Source organism: Paramisgurnus dabryanus, chromosome 19, assembly GCF_030506205.2.
Source record: "Paramisgurnus dabryanus chromosome 19, PD_genome_1.1, whole genome shotgun sequence".
Lineage (NCBI taxonomy): Eukaryota > Metazoa > Chordata > Actinopteri > Cypriniformes > Cobitidae > Paramisgurnus > Paramisgurnus dabryanus.
This window is the reverse complement of record NC_133355.1, coordinates 19,833,932-19,850,404: the sequence shown is the minus strand read 5'-3', so window position 1 is coordinate 19,850,404 and position 16,473 is coordinate 19,833,932. Positions and strand designations below refer to the sequence as shown.

The 16,473-nt window shown below is 38.6% G+C and overlaps 1 protein-coding gene across 1 annotated transcript in view; it reads right to left on the bottom strand.

Moving 5' to 3' along the window:
* The window catches only part of csmd2 (CUB and Sushi multiple domains 2), a 364,270-nt gene that overhangs the window by 42,088 nt on the left and 305,709 nt on the right, over positions 1-16,473 (bottom strand). Inside the window, exons 42-46 of the mRNA XM_065292427.1 lie at positions 16,233-16,421; positions 11,622-11,799; positions 9,338-9,483; positions 9,106-9,186; positions 7,284-7,397 (exon numbers count right to left, since the gene is read on the bottom strand). Coding sequence (XP_065148499.1) covers positions 7,284-7,397; positions 9,106-9,186; positions 9,338-9,483; positions 11,622-11,799; positions 16,233-16,421 — 708 coding nt within the window. The remainder of the gene's footprint in view (positions 1-7,283; positions 7,398-9,105; positions 9,187-9,337; positions 9,484-11,621; positions 11,800-16,232; positions 16,422-16,473) is intronic.

Sequence of the window (16,473 nt, the reverse complement as noted above, 5' to 3'; positions counted from 1 at the left end):
GCCTGTTGCCACACGACATCATCGCTCTGAATCATTGATATTCCTATGGGGCTCACTGTGACATTTCCCCACATTTTACCTTGAATTATCAGGCGCTACGCAGTGCCCCTTCACAGGCATTTCGCTCAAATCTCAGAAGCCTGACTCTTATTTTCTCTGCAGCAGTCTGCATACAAAGTAAGAATCCAATGACAGCAAAAATGGATAAAGCCTAATCTCCAACACAATTCTATTATTTTTGTGCCATTTCTTTGGCATGACGTGGATGTCACGGATGAGCGACTACATAGAGAATGTACGGAAGCAAACCTGGCATAAGGCAGGGAGATTGTTATTATCAAATATTTATGACACTTACGTTTCGGATATGAAATATGGATTTTCTATTACTCATCTTGCTAAATAAATGCACTGATGCTTCGGAGCCCTGCTGGCGTAAATACTTTATGATCGAGTTGATAGCTGCGTGAGATTTGCACAACGGAGAAGAATAGGCGGCTCTCGTTTTCCGAAACCAGCTAATCTCATTGATCACCCCTGCTTATCTGAATATTGATGGAGTGTGTCAGTTTGCTTAAACCCTATAAATAATGAGATCCAGATGCGTTTCTATATTTAGCCTCTTTAATTGGCCTTAGTAACTGGTTTAGCACCTTAATTGGCCAACATTTAAACCCACGGCTCTGCGCGCTTATTATGACGGACATTCGTCAAAGCAATAATTTCACGCATGATGTGCAATGTCCAGCTTCATGTGTAAGACGTCAGATAAGTTATTCTTATAATTACATTACTTCACAGACCACTAAATCGCTTCGGTGACAATAATTAAATTACTAAAGTTGCTTCGAAATAGATATATAGATATATCACACTTGCATACATTACTGTGGCCGTCCACGGTGTCTGCGCAAAGCTCGGGCAGATATGCAGGAATGATATAGCAGTTGCTTGCTGTTTTGACACGCTTCCTTTATGAGGGTAAAATATAGGAGCCCTGGGACTTACTGCAGAGCCTCTAAGGTAACATAAAATGTGAGTGTGATTTCATTGGAGGACAAACATTATCATTGGTGCGTATCAACGTCCGCTTGAGTCTATCATTACTGCATAAAGCATAATGCGTTCAGGTAAAAAATATGCCACCAATAACCTACATCTGTGCATCTTGGTGCTTGCGCTCACAAATAAAATTCTTTAAAGTGCGCCTGTGAGTGTAACGGATGCATTCAGCTGTTTGAAAGCCGGCTGTTACCTGTAAGGCGGCTGATATTTTATACATCATAACAGCGCGTACTGTTAATATTTACGCTGTCAGTATATCCATTTTTAAATCAGGTTATATTGCAAAGAATAAAGTAAACCCTGTGCACCAGACATCGCCGGTTGCTCACCAAGCCGTTGAGATCTGCGAAAAAAGCTCACAGGATAATTCTGCCCGAACAAAACGAAAAAATGCGTGACCCTCTAGACTGAATATCCAGGCAAAATCCTCATCTACCAGGGGCCTGCATAGCAAAATTAACTCCCTGAGGTCGCCCTTATCCCCAAATCCACTTTGAAATGGACTGTCATTGGTTGAATGTAAACAACAGTTTTGGCGGCAGATTCTGACAGAAGAGAAAAAGGCATGTCAAAAATGCTCCTCGAACAATGACAGTTAAAGATTATCTACTGTAAGAGAGGGGGTTGGCATCTAAAAAGGGATTTTCAACTTAAAATGTCACCCTTCGGTGACAATTCATATGGGATGCAATGAATTGCAAATGAAACGGAAAAAAAGAAGGAAAAAATCCCAATAGAATATACATCTAAAATGTCAATGTACAGCATTTATTTCCAGCTGTCAAGGATAAATGTCACACCTGCAGCAAACTGTCAACACAGGCCATCTAGCCATGTGTTTTGTTGTAACTGAGTACCATCACATCACACAGGAATTCATTTTGGAGAACAGTGCAATTATTAGTATATTTGGTAAATTGGGTACTAATTAAGGTAAAAAAAGATCCAGAGACACTTTGTTCATTTACAACCTTTGGATTTGTCTCTTATTACCTTATTTAAAAAGGTCATGAATAATAATTTTGAGCTCTGCTCTGATTGGCTGTTTCTCAGAGCGGCTCATTTCAGTAGCTCTGTGTGTGTCCAAACACACACGCAGATCAATTGTGCCAATAAACTAGGTTTTAAAACCTTCAAAACACAACAAATGTGCACATGCACACTCCATAAAGGAGAAAAACTGAATTTCAAAATGAGCAAGAGATGGGGGAAGTGCAGAATTACTATTTGTTATAAATCATAAGGTTGGTATAACATTTGTGTGGCGGGGTGTACGTAGATACTGCATTTGACTGCATGTGAGTAGATACTGTATGCGGAGCTCAGATGCAAAAACGAATAAAAGCCGCCTTCGTCAAAAATTAAATAATGATATTAACCGAATGCTCTCGGCACGTATTAAATCAAATATCTTTGCTTAAAAACCTGCTTGGTCCCAGCATCAGGCCACTCAGAAATACCGCTTTGTTGGCAGAATCCACTAAACGCCACGTCGATGTTTTGTACACATGGAGGAAGATGAATTGGATAAATTGGATGAACTAGATGAACAACACCGCATGAAACGACCATGGATCACATCAGGATCACAGACGGTTTGCATCTGAACGTCTGTATATGCATTAACATTTATAATGCATATCTATATCATACAGACAATATGAGCAGATTCAAATTTTATGTGAATACATATATATTTTTTGAAATTCTGTATTTGAATATAAGTATAAACAGTTAAACTATAGGTGTTCAGAAAAAAGACTTGTATAATGTGTGTACACACTTAAAAAGTGGAGATGTCAGACTGAATGTGAAATTTCCAATCTTGATTTGCATAATGGCAAGCGATTCAGAAGGAATGCACTTCCCTAGTCAATTTTTCCTCCCTCACTCTCTAGGCAAGAGACTTACTGACAGAACAAGACAGAAATAATGTAAAAGATCGGAGGATTACATGAAGAGCTCAGATGGAAAACCCTCTAAGTGCGTCTGACATGTTTTCTTGTAAATTAGCATTTTTAATCAGGTTCTTAATGGATTCTGCCAACAAACCGTTATTGTTGGTATATATTTCGGAATGACCGGATTTGAAGTGAAAGTATTTGATGAACGCATAATATGTACTGAGAGCATTCGGTCAATATCCTCATTTCATTTTTGACTGAGGTGTCATTTAGCGGCTTTTGGATCTGGGCTCCTCATATGTAGAAATGTGTGTGGCGATTCAGGATATGCATTTTTATATGAGGCGAGAGAGAGAGAGAGAGAGAGAGAGAGAGAGAGAGAGAGAGAGAGAGAGAGAGAGAGAGAGAGAGAGAGAGAGAGAGCAGTGATTTAATAGCTGGGTGCACCTGCAGCCTGGATATCCTCTGCATCTCAATGAGCTTTGCTTACCCATCACTGTCCTTTCTCTTCTTTTTCCTTCTATCTGTTTTTCCTTTGTGTGTTTTTCATGTCTTTCTGGGGTTCTTTAGAAATCAAACTCGATTTGTTTACCTGTTTGTATTAGTATTTTATTAGCTCTGGACTATTGAGTTCCTCTAAATGAAAAATCCAACATGTGATACAAAGCAAGCGTAATATTAACTTTAAATATACATTTTATTCAATACTAAAAATAGTGTTTGTTGTAATAAAATTCCATAATTTCCCCTAAATCCCAGCAACATGCTGACGTCAACAGACAGGCGAGTCTCCCGTGTGGAGAAGTACTTGGAGCTGCTGCCCATCTACTCCAAATAAGCCATTTATGAGGTTTCATGATAATGAAGGCAGCTTCAAGGCACCTCACTAAGTTTTGGAATAGAGATGTAATCTCACTGTACATGTTAAAGATAGCTTTCTTATTTTCTCTTCATGCTCCCGTCTCTCATTCCACCAGGCCCTAGTTTTTCCCCCACTGGCGTCTGACGGCATACTTAATCTGACTGACAGCCAGAGGCAGCACCTCGACCAAATGGAGCGGGTGTCAGCTGGCTATGTTGGCCCTCAGTATAAGGGGCTTTTCATATAGCCAGAGCAATTAGCTGCCGACACCTAATTAATGTTAGGATGAATTACACTGCTTCAGAGGGAGCACTCCAGCATGAAGGTTGAGGAGGTACATGTTTGGGACTGCTATACTATAAAAAAAATCAAATTATGTTACCTCCCGCTTTATACTTTGCCACCTGACCTCTGTTCGCACTGACACGTACTTACACAGGAGATTTTATCACATTTACTTTTGCTTTACAGCCTTTTGTTGCTAACTACCAAACACTGTGATCATTTGCCGTGATTTTACAGTAATTATACGGTATTCTCCGTTTGATACTGAATACAGTGTGGGCTGGATTCTCTTCCATAACAAAATTAATTTAATTTAATACAATATAATGGATTAACTGCAACTGTATAACGTTTTATGCTTTATTATGTTAATTTCCACTCGTGTTGTCTGCTTTTATGCTGGATAAGCACAATCCAAATGTAACCACATCAAATTCTGCATATTAGCGAATAAAATGATTCGATTACTGTAACTAACAAGTGATAAAGAGCTGGATAATACTGTCAATGTTTGCATGTGACATCTCTATACTTTATGATATCCATTATGGTTAAAAGGATATTTTTTAAAATGAAGCAGAAAACAGAAGCACCATTGATTTCCATAGTAGGATAAAACACTACTATGGTAGTCAATGGTGCTTAAACATGGCTTTGTTACAAACATTGGGTCTAATTTACTAATAATTGCATACGTTTTTCTTAAAAATACGCACAGTTGAACTTCTGACGAAAACTTTCCACCTAATTTACATCACGTGCATACATACATGAATTTATTCTTATGTTTGTTTTTACGTTAGTGAATTTGGAGTGTTCTACATGAGCAGACATGTGCAATTGGTTGGTAATTTGCATAAAACACGCCCAAACCAGCTCCATAAAAAGGTTTTTTTTTCGCAGCGCAGCGCTGGTCCACAGAAAATATTTTAGCAGTTTGTCATAGAAGCAAAAGTACAGAGCCCCTAAGGGGACATGGAGCAGAAATTAAATAAAGTTTAGTTTCGCATGCGCACGTAAACTATCGCATGTGCACGTGAAACTATCGTATGCGCACGCCAAAATATTGAGTTAATTTAATTGTTAAGTAAATGAATTTACCAAGTCTATGAAACTTTCTCCTATAAAACTATATAATATTTACACAAATAAAAATGGTATAAATAAATTGATTTTCATTTTTTATTTGTATTTAGCTTTCATACAAAATTAAATGTAAACTCACTGTCAAATAATCAGACTTTAGGGCTCACCTTTAATATTAACAAGGTTCATCTGAATGTCAGTCAGTGATAAATGCTGTAATGCAGGGGTCTCAAACTAATGGATCATTTTAATAACAAATTCTTCAGTCACAGTATTAATAGTTCCATAATTTTGATCAATTTACTTTTATAGTAATATGTTGAAAATATGCACCTCCTTCTCGTATTCTGAGTGACAGCTCTTCTCTGAGCAAACACGAAATTCATTGATCGCATAATAACAATGATACGATTTGAAGCGAGGCACAGATGAGCAGATAATTTAAATCCGATCAGGCATTACGTTTTCAGGAATGCGCGGCTCATGGTTGCTTAGCTGCAAAAGACGCCACGCGATGTGAAGGAAGAAGCGCATTAACTGGCGTTTAACACGTGTTTTTAGACGTGACATGCAAACGGCCACGGGACGCTGTAATGTATATCGAAATATCGGAAATGTGTTTAGAAGCCATACTGTATCACCGTTATTGAAAAAATATATACCGCAACATATATTGATATTGAATTATTGTCCAGCCCTATACGCACATCTCACGCACAAATTAATACAGGTTTAGAACAACACAAGGGTGACTAATCGATGACAAAATTTTCATTTTTAGTTGAACCATCACTTTAAACTAGCCAGAAAACCAGTAAAACTGTGTTATAACCTGGTTAAACATTACCGCAATCTTTTCTTCCCACAATACTTTAGCTGTGAGCTGAGTGATTGTTGCCTCTAGTAAACTTTTACATGCACAGAAATCAACATTCAGCATTAAAACCAACCCTATTATTTATTAATGCCGCAGTGGGAACCGAAGCACCAGTTCAGTAGTCGCACCATTTCAGCTAATGGGGCAAATATAAGATATTTTAGTAATGCAGACACTAAAAACTAATTATTGTGATTGCACAGCACTATTCTGCTACACCGCAGTCAATTCCTAGCCCTGTTCGAGTTTATTGTAAAAATATATATACACACAGTGAAACTACTGCAGTAATTATAAATGGGAAGGTACTGTACTTTTACGGTGCGTAGTCCACAAAACTCTGCTAGTAATGCCCAATTATTATTAACCATGACAAGAAAAAGGCATGATTTAGGTATTTTTAGATATCTACATACAGTACTTTTTAGTCAGACCTACACTAAGGGGATTCACACAAACAGCTCAGAGATAATTCTACTGTAGTGAGACTAAAGAGACAAATATAATGAAAAAAGAACTGAGGCAGTTTATGTGAAATGCCATATGAAATCACATAACAGCAGCTGGGGGAAAGGTAGATGAGCATTTAGCATACTCATGGGGTTTGCTTGACAGATGCTTAAGTATTTCATCTCCACATCTAAAGCGATGGCAATAATGTAGCTTCATATACAGCAGATCCAAGCAGCAAGATCAATAGTCCCATCGTGAATCACAAGACAGTGGGGGAGAACTTTATGGTATATAAACCGCATGATCTGTCTTTTTTAAAACCAGATTAATATTATTGTAGGTAGTGAGTGAATATAAAAAGAATATTGCTATTTGACATCGAGTAAAATGTCCATGAACTTCAAACATTAAGATCATATCATATTTGCATTTAGGTATGGCACGAAATGTACATTAATAATTTTAAGAATGTCAAATGAATTTTTATATACTGTTATATGTTAAACATATAAAACAGCATTTATTAAAATACATGTTTCTCAGTAGTATAAAGTCATAAAATGCATATTAATTTAAAAAGAACTGAAAAACATTTAAAAGCATGGCTGGTCTAGCTGCATAATAATGGCCAAACTATGCACATGAGCCTAGTGGATCAGCATTATCTTTCTCATCATAACATCTATAACAAGGACAAGCATTTATACGATATGCTGGTGACCTTCAAGAAAACCAAAGAGTTATATCTTACTATCACATGAAGGTGGAGGCCCCTCGAACTCAAGGTGCGTCCCCAGGCGACAGGTTTGAATGCTGTTTCCATTCAGATGATATCCGGGCAAACACCTGTAACGCACAATGTCACCTGTGGAAAGATTTGAGAGGAGAAACAGAAGGAGAGAATATTCATCACAGCTTCATCAATTGCCTTTCAGATGCACGTCACACCTTCTGAAATATTATGGAGAACCTGGGATTTCCGAGGATCTCGGAACAACAGGAGCAACATCTGGCTGTTCCTGCTGTTGTATTGCCTCGATGAAGGCCACGTCCTCTCACTGTCTCACTTAATGGCTGACAGTGAGGATAAAATCGGAGAGAAGAAGAAGAGAATGGAGACTTGACGTGCCGGCGCTGCATTGCAGTGTAATTAAGGAAGCACGGTTTACATTCATAACACCAATCAGCTGCTCACTGAGGGCGGCTTGGATCTCATAAGCACCTCTTGCTGTCGCCACACAAACATTCAGATGCCCTGTGACTCAGCTAAGTGGATAAAAACTACATCCACATTATTCAGAGCTATAGAAAAGCTCATTGCATGCAAGGGGAGCCAAGGTTTGTTTTTGGTTACATTCAGTCAGCGGTTTCCTAATGCACCGTTTAACTCCCCTGAAATATTGGAACACAGGCTTACAAAGAATCATTTTCTCACAGAAGCTTTGCATGCTTTGATAGAGCTCTGTGTTTGTGTATATGCATGCATTTCAGGGCCCATTTATTTATTCATTTTTTTCTTAACGCCGTATGGCTATATTCATGCCGTCTATACACACACATTGGGGAAAGGGCAATTTGACATCTCCAATTTACCTAACCTGAATGTTTTTGGACTGTGAGAGGAAACTAGAGTAAACCCACGCTGACAGGTAAACCATGCAATCTCCACACAGCAAGACCTCCTGCACCAGCCAGGGCTCGATTCAGGGACCTTGTGTTGCTGTGAGGCAACAGTGCCGCCTGCTAAGCTGTCCCAAGGGCCAATTTAAAACAATTAATATCAATGATTCATTTTCCTTTTCTAAATCAGACATGCGTTGTCAATGGATCGCAGATACAATGCATATCAATGCTGGTAAGTCATAATTTAAGAAGCAGTGAGGTCATTATTTGAAACATGAAACCATTAATAAAACTATTATTAAATAGTATTAGGTAGTGTTGCATGATATGCCCCATAGTGATCATCCTATCGTGAGATCGCCAATACACGATAGTATCAGGGGGCGGGGCAATAGTTTACACTTTTTTTCTCATTTATGACAAGTCACTGAATTGGTGGACAAAAAAGAAGCTGATTTACTCTACTTTGCTTCATTTTTTGTCCAGGAGCATTGAAATTTCTTGCATGCCAGGGAGCAGAAACAACCCACTCGCTGGATTTAAGCCCCTGCGCACCTATCGTTTATCGGTACAAACCTAGTATAAGGTAAAATTCCTTGACTGCAGTGGAAGAAAGTAGGATTTACAGCACCATACACAGCATCAGTCTCAGTTTTGAATCCTGGCAATGAGTCAGCATATTAGTGTGGCATTGTGGGATTGGTCGCTCCAGCATTGGAGTGTTTTTTCTTCTTCAAAGAGTTCTCGAGAAGTGCAAGTGTGTGTGTGTGTTTGGGGGTGCACGTCTGGTTCTGCTATTCTGGGAACATTATTAATGAGAGGCGCTCAAGCCTGAAAATGAACTGGCAGTCTACGTCACTGCTCAAAAGTTCAACTTATACTGGGCCAGGCCGGTGCACCAATTTCAACACGCACAAACCGGCATATGATTCAAAGCAATCCCAACTCACCAATCTTAAATTCCTTGCTTGCCATCAGAATTTCTGCATTTGGAATGATGGGAGGTGGCAAGCAAAACTGAAGTCTGTAGGCTGCAAGAGAGAGTATAAAGAGCATTGTTGGCATATAATTGTTTTGTGCATTAATGTAGAGTGTGCGCATATATTGTCCATTTTTATAATGGCTTCTTTTGTTGTTCATACTGTATCAATCTTTTAAGTTAGTGTATTATTGATCAGTTACCTTGGTAGTTGATCTTGAACAGTCCACCTTTTTCAGAGTTGCTCCGAAAACGTATCAATACTTGGTTAGAGGTGCTGCTGGGTGGGTTGTTGGGTTCCCCCTCAGTAAACACGCCCAGTTTTCGAGTTGTTTCCTGAGGCCCATCCCTTTAAAGAAATTGCATTAAGATAATGATTTACAAAAACATGCTTATACTCAATAAAAGACAACATGACCATAAATACAAAACAAGTTAGACTTTATCCACAGGGTGTTACTTTACAGGGTACAATGCTCATATATGAGAACTAAGTCTGATTTAAGGGGTACTCCTATTAACCTTTTTTATAGCCTGCACTGTTTTTTGATGCTTTGCTTAGATCTTGTTCAGGATAATAAATCTAGCACCATCATCTAAAAAGAATTCACCCTGTGAGCTTATCCCGCTCTTCCAAATCCCCCTTGGAGAGGGAACAGTTTGCCAACTACCCTAACGCAGTTTAAACCATGACCATTCAGCTTGAAAACCATCTGTTTGTGCCTATCTAGTGCACACTACAGATTATGTCCTGTCCTGTGAATTTATACAGGCATCTGGATGGCTAACTGAATTGTTGGCTCACTGAACTGAGGCCAGACTATCTTAATGGAGAAAAACTGAAAAGCAGAGCAATTACAATAATATTAGTGGTTTCTAACTAATATAATACATTTTAGGAGACCAGATTAATTAATTAGGAGGATTTTTTGACATAAATGCAATATAATATACTGTATTTTCCGGAGTATAAGTCGCATCAGTCAAAAATGTGTTTTGAAGAGGAAAAAACATATATAAGTCGCACTGGACTATACGTCGCATTTATTTAGAAAATGATTTCACAAAATCCAAGCCGAAGAACAGATATTTAATCTGGAAAGGCAAGTTATTCAACTAAACAATAGCACAGAACAGCAGGCTGAATAGGTCTCCGTACATGTTAAAGTTATTTACACGATACACAATAGCATACAGAACATACCTGAGAGGCTGAATAGGCTAAATTAACACGACAAGCTAAATCAAGTTCAAAAAGGTCCCGAAGTCATTCCACATCACTGAATTCATTGAATTACATAAATACAGGAGCAGCATAGAGCGGACTTTCGTGGCTGTAAATGTTAATGGTTTCTCTTGGTTCATATGAAATAATTTTGACTATAAGTTTCAGGATGCGCCAAACTATAAAAGAGTGCGACTTATAGTCCGGAAAATACGGTACACTCTTATATTTTCAGTGGTATTTAAAGACTTTACGTAATGAACCATTATTTTTTTGTTATCTTATAATGAGCTGGTTTTATCTACATACACCGCGGGTCCCCTTACATGGAAGTCACCGTCATGTTTTTTACTGTAGGCCTAAATGGACAAACTGCTCTACAGGGCATGTTTCATTTCTATGTTGTCTCTGAAAACGACATGTTTGTCCTGTTGTGGCTACAATAGCTTCTCTATGTGCTTCAAAGTGAGGGGTGAGCGGTGGACTGAGCCGTAGGGTTGCAATTTGCAACCTCACTGCTAGATGACGCTAAAATCTACACATTGCACATTTGATGAAAGGAATTGGGATGTTTATTAACTATTAACATTTTTTTATTATTTAATTAGCATTTGTTTATTAACATTTCACTGTCAATGACGCTTTTTAGGTTGATCTGTAATTCCGCTATTTATAAAAATGTGAAGCTAAACTAATTTTTCAACATTTAAAACTCTGTGTATGTTTTGATAACCATTCTGAATCTGATCTTTATCAAAATTCCTTTACAAAAATGCTATTATTTCAGCTTTTTGCTCAAAATTTTGTATTTTTTAAGATACCTACCCATATTTAAGAGGTTATAAAATGAAAACAAATGAAGATAGGATACAAAAGTTTTTTTTCCCGTTTTGTTTGTTTGTTTAAAAGCCTAGGGTCTGTTGTTTCCTTTAAGTAGGCTATATTGTATGTTTATATATTTATAGAAGAACATTTTCCTGGAAGGCATTTTGTGAAAACAAAAGAAAGCCCACTGCAGTCTTATGGTGGAGATTAATTTTTGATTAATGTGAAATAATTTTACAGTAGTATGTCTTAGAAACGACTGTGTCAGGGCTTCATCTTGGGTGAGTAGACCTGCATAACTCTCTGTAAAGAGTATCATTAATTAAACACCAGTCTGAGATAAATGTGATCTTTGCTAGACAAGACAGAAAGAGACAAGCAGAGCTGCTATAGACTTATCTGATTAGACAACGATTACAGGAAGTCAGATTACTCACCAGACACTGATGAAGTCTTGGGGGCCATGGACTTGCAGAAGGGTGAAATTAAGCCGAATACCGAGGCCAGGAGCCACTGTGATCAGCCAGCTGCAGTCTGCAGAAGTGTGGTAATCCTCCGGGTAACCAGGGGAGAAGATAGTGCCATTTTCGGATGTAATGTTACCTCCACAGGGGACTTTAACACAAAGAAATTAACACATATTAAGACATGAAAAACGTATTTAACTTTTAAGGCAGCCTTGCACAGAATGTTACAGGGAGATAAGAAGTGGCGAAGAAAATGGGAACATGAATGGTGCATGGGTAAAATCTCTTAGACTTCACGGTAGTTCACTTTCTCAGTCCGACTTCATCTCAAAAAAGCCGGTACTTTGCATTTATATAGATGTGTCCCTGTTTCCAATGATTTAAATGAGCCCCCGACATATGAATTCAAATCCCCTTCCTGTTCCCACTGATCCCATGCTGTTGCTACAAAGTCAGAGAGGAAATAATCAATGTGATTCGGCTGGCCAGAAAAGATAGGCCCAACTTGTAAGCGTACATGGGGACAGTCAGAAAAGCTCTGACTCTCAAGGTCTTTCCATCCCTGCATCCCTTCCCACTCGTTCACGCCCTCTCTATCTTTTAGCAATTCGTCCTGGGCTTTTTCCATCTTCCTTTTTTCATCTCCGACTGAATTTTGAGAGTGCTGCCTATGTTAATCCCAAATGCTGTGCGGGCCGTCTCTTGCCTCCTTACCTGTTAAATGAAGTATCGATCAAGGCATTGATTTAAAAAAACACCGCACTATCAAGCAGAAATGCATGGTGACACTATCGATTGGTCAAAAAAGTTGAGTGGTGAGTGTGGATGCGAGGATATGAGTCTGCAGTGAGCTGAGTTAAGGAAAGTAAATGCGGTAGATGGAAACAGGTCGACCTGGCTGGTGGGAAAATGGAGGAGAGAATCGATCAGCCCTCTAACGGGTCGAGAAAGGCGATCTATGCACATGACAGGTTATAAGGAACTCCGGGCGCAAATTGTTATTGGCAGTGTGTGCAGGTGATAGCTGGGATGGTAACTGGAGTAAGTATGTCGGTGAGACAAAGACAAATGCGAAGACCTTGGAGGGAATTCACTAATAATAAATGGTCCCTGATAAAAGTGTGTGAATTTGCATGCACAGTGTGCATTTTATTAGCGCCTGATTCACTTATGGAATTATGCAAATCAAGCGTGACCTCAAAGTCAGCACTGAATTTGCATGGTGCAATTCCCCAATCTTGCAGGTCAGTTTTAGGTGCTGCAATACATTAGAGGGATGCAAATAAATACAGTTATCTGGCATATAGTTCTTACACCCAAGTCTGGTCTTTTGAAATGCATAAGTCTGCTGCACTGTACATCTGGATATATGTTCGTTATAACATTTCTTCTTTATCATTTCTATGTCATATTTAAGATGAAAAAGCATTAAACTTCAGAGAACTGAGAACCTTGCATACCTATAGGTGCGCTGGAATCAAGCTAAAAATAGTCATAACCAACAAGAACAGAAAAATGTCCTGGACACCCGGGGCAGTTTCCCAGACAGGGCTTTACTCTAGTCTAGTCCAAGACTAAAGTTCTTGTTTTAGCTGTCCTAACTGAAAATAGCCTGTACTGACATATCTTAAAGGAGACATAACATGAAAATCTGACTTTTTCCATGTTTAAGCGCTATAATTGGGTCCGCAATGCTTTTATTAATATAGAAAATGTGAAAGTGAACAACCCAGTAACTTAGTTTTGGTAAACCATTCTCTGCAAGCATGTGAATAAATGGTCATTGAAATTTGTCTCCCCTTGTGATGTCAGATGGGATAATACCGCCCCTTAATCTGCACTATCCAACCACAGCACTGCCTTTTAGTGCAGAGATCAACTCATTTGCATTTTAAAGGAAACGCCCAAAAACAGCACATTTATGCTCACACATACAAAGTGGCATTTTTAACACATTATAATATATTATCCGTTGGGTATTTTGTGCCAAAACTTCACATACACATTCTAAATGTCCCCTTTGTCACTAAAAATTGCACAAAAAAGGAGGTCATGCAAAAACCAATGAACGGCACTTCTGTCAAAAGTGAGATAATGATATTAAAGCAACACTAAAGAGTTTTTGCTCTTTGCTCCCCCTACAGGCTGAAAGCGGAATTGTCCATTACCACTGTCGTAAATAATTTAGTCTACTGCAGCAAAGCTGGCTCTGATTGGATTGTAAGTCTGCCGTAAAGAAAGTTTTTGTAGTTTTCACTCGAGTTACAGGACCACGAACCAACGGTTGGAAACTTCTTTAGTGCGGTTTTGGCCGATAGAGGGCTGCAAAGCGAATGTGAAAGTGCCGTTCACCCTGTTTCAAGTGGATGAACGACTGAAACTTTTTTGGAAACATTATTTTAAGGTAAAAAACATCACTTTGGTGTTGCTTTAATAATGCTCTCTGCACATATTATATCTTTGTCAAATACCTTCGCTTTAATCCACTCAGAAGCCATTCAGAAATACAGTTTTTGCAGACGAATGTGGCAGTGAAATGCATAGCTATGTATTATAAAGGCCAGATGTCTCGCCCGCACTGCTGGCCAATGGAGGTCTACTTCCGCACTTGGCGGCCATCTTGTCTCAGTCAGCTCGCTAACTCGTAGCATTGTGTTTTAATGGTCCATGTACGTTTAAATAACCATAACGTGCTATCAATCAATTTTCTACAGATTTTCAAATGGTTTGGATTGTTATAAACGTCAGAGATGTACCTATGCCACTGCATACTTATGAATAATGTTCATGAAACATGTTCAAGCATCCATAATTATAGTCAGGTTAATAAATTTTTTAAGAAACCAAACCATTTGAAAATCGGTAGAAAATTGAGCAAGTTATGGTTATTTAAAAGTACATGCATCATTAAAACATAATGCTACGAGTGAGCGAAATGACTGAGACAAGATGGCCGCCGGTGATGATGTTAGAGACTCCGCTATACTGTAAGACATCGTTTAACATACATATCTATGGTGAAATGGATCACAGCGCCCCCTAATGTATGTTTCAGTTTCTTTATTTTAACATTCAGACTTTCATCATTTGCAATGTTTTTAGTTAAATGTTTTATGATTTTGCAACTGTTTACTAAATGTTGTGCCCAAGAAAATAAATGAAATTTATGATTTGTAAAATCAGGCATTTACTGACCAATAACCTTTTTGTTGCCATTAAAGTGAAATGACTGAACTTAAACATCAGAGCCTGATAAAAAAACTATATTAATTTCACAACGGTCCAGTTTAAAATCTATCTCTAATCACGATCAACACATGACCAGATTCACCATACCAGGCTTTCACTATACAGTGTATTCCCACATACATGTATCTAAAGTATCACTATCTACGTATCTAAATATAAATTAATGTGTACATCCATTCATAAAGTTCAAAAACAAATTAATGCAATTATATAAAAATTATATATAAAATTTAAAAACAGCATAATGTATGTTAATAGTTTTATTCCAGATAGAAAAATCTGAAGTGCAATGTAAACCTCTATGATAATCCTTTACTTTTTAACACTTATGTTGTCCTGATCATTCTCTCTAGGTTACAAAACTTACTATATCCTCAAAGAATGGCCTCAGCTGTGACTTTACAAACCAGCACAAATGTAATTTACATGTTAAGTGGCCACTAAAGTCAATGAAGGTGGCTCTGCTGTACTCCTTCATAGGGACAAGATATTCGAAGGTGCTGCGAAGGTCTAATAGCATAATCAGTTTCCCTGAACAAAAGAGTCACATTTTTCAATTTTCAGTTTGACAGCATGCACATTACACAGCGTGTTTTCATATCTATTCTTCCTTGTTACACGCTGCCACACCAGAACCCTCGATTACCACAAATTCAATTACCCACCCTGCAAGAGTGTTCTTACAAGGCCTAGGTTGGCACTAAGTTTTTCCATTCATTGTGTGTATTATTGTAATGCATGGCATGTCTCTATTGAAGATCTACCTGTGCAAGGCACCGATACCTGCGCATGGCGGAGAAGCTGTGAAATCTATGACAGCCCTTTGAGAAACTCCCTAGAGCGTCTTTATTCCCATGCGTGCGTTCGGCGTCCCTGTGTGCATGCGACCATCTGTATAAATAACTCATCGAATCAATTAATATAAGTGTGTGAATGTGGGTCAAGGAGAAGGTGTATGAATGAGAACCCTCTTCTTTCCCATCCCAGTTTTCCTGAGGGAAACAAGGGAAAGAAACCTTCCATCTGTGAGGATGATTTATAATAACGGGGCTGGATTAGCATTTGTGTGTGGTTACCCTACCTGTCTCTGTATTCGAGAGAGATGATGGGAACGGAGCGTAACAGCACCACAAACTTCAGAGTAGCTTTCATTGTATTAAATCACTGTCACATTATTCCTACTTCAGTCTACACATTACTGAGAATTTAAATAAGAATGTACTTAATACTTGAGACTAGTTTGCTTGCTAAATAAAACTGTCTGAACCCACGTTGCAAACAAGCATGCCAGATTTTTTACTGATGTGAAGGAGCAAATTGAGGCGGTCGTACCTTCACAGCGAGGAAACGGATAATCCCAGCTGCGCGTCGTTCCGTGCTGACAGGTGAGAATGGAATGGCCCATCAGCTGATACCCGGGATAGCACTCAAAGGAAATGGACTGGCCGACATTGTAACCCGCCCCAACCACCACACCATAGCGAAAGGGTTCAGGGTCCGGACACTCCTGAAGTTCATAGGCTGGGGAAGAAAACAAACTTTTTTAAACATCCTGGAAGAAGCTGTGCCAAAT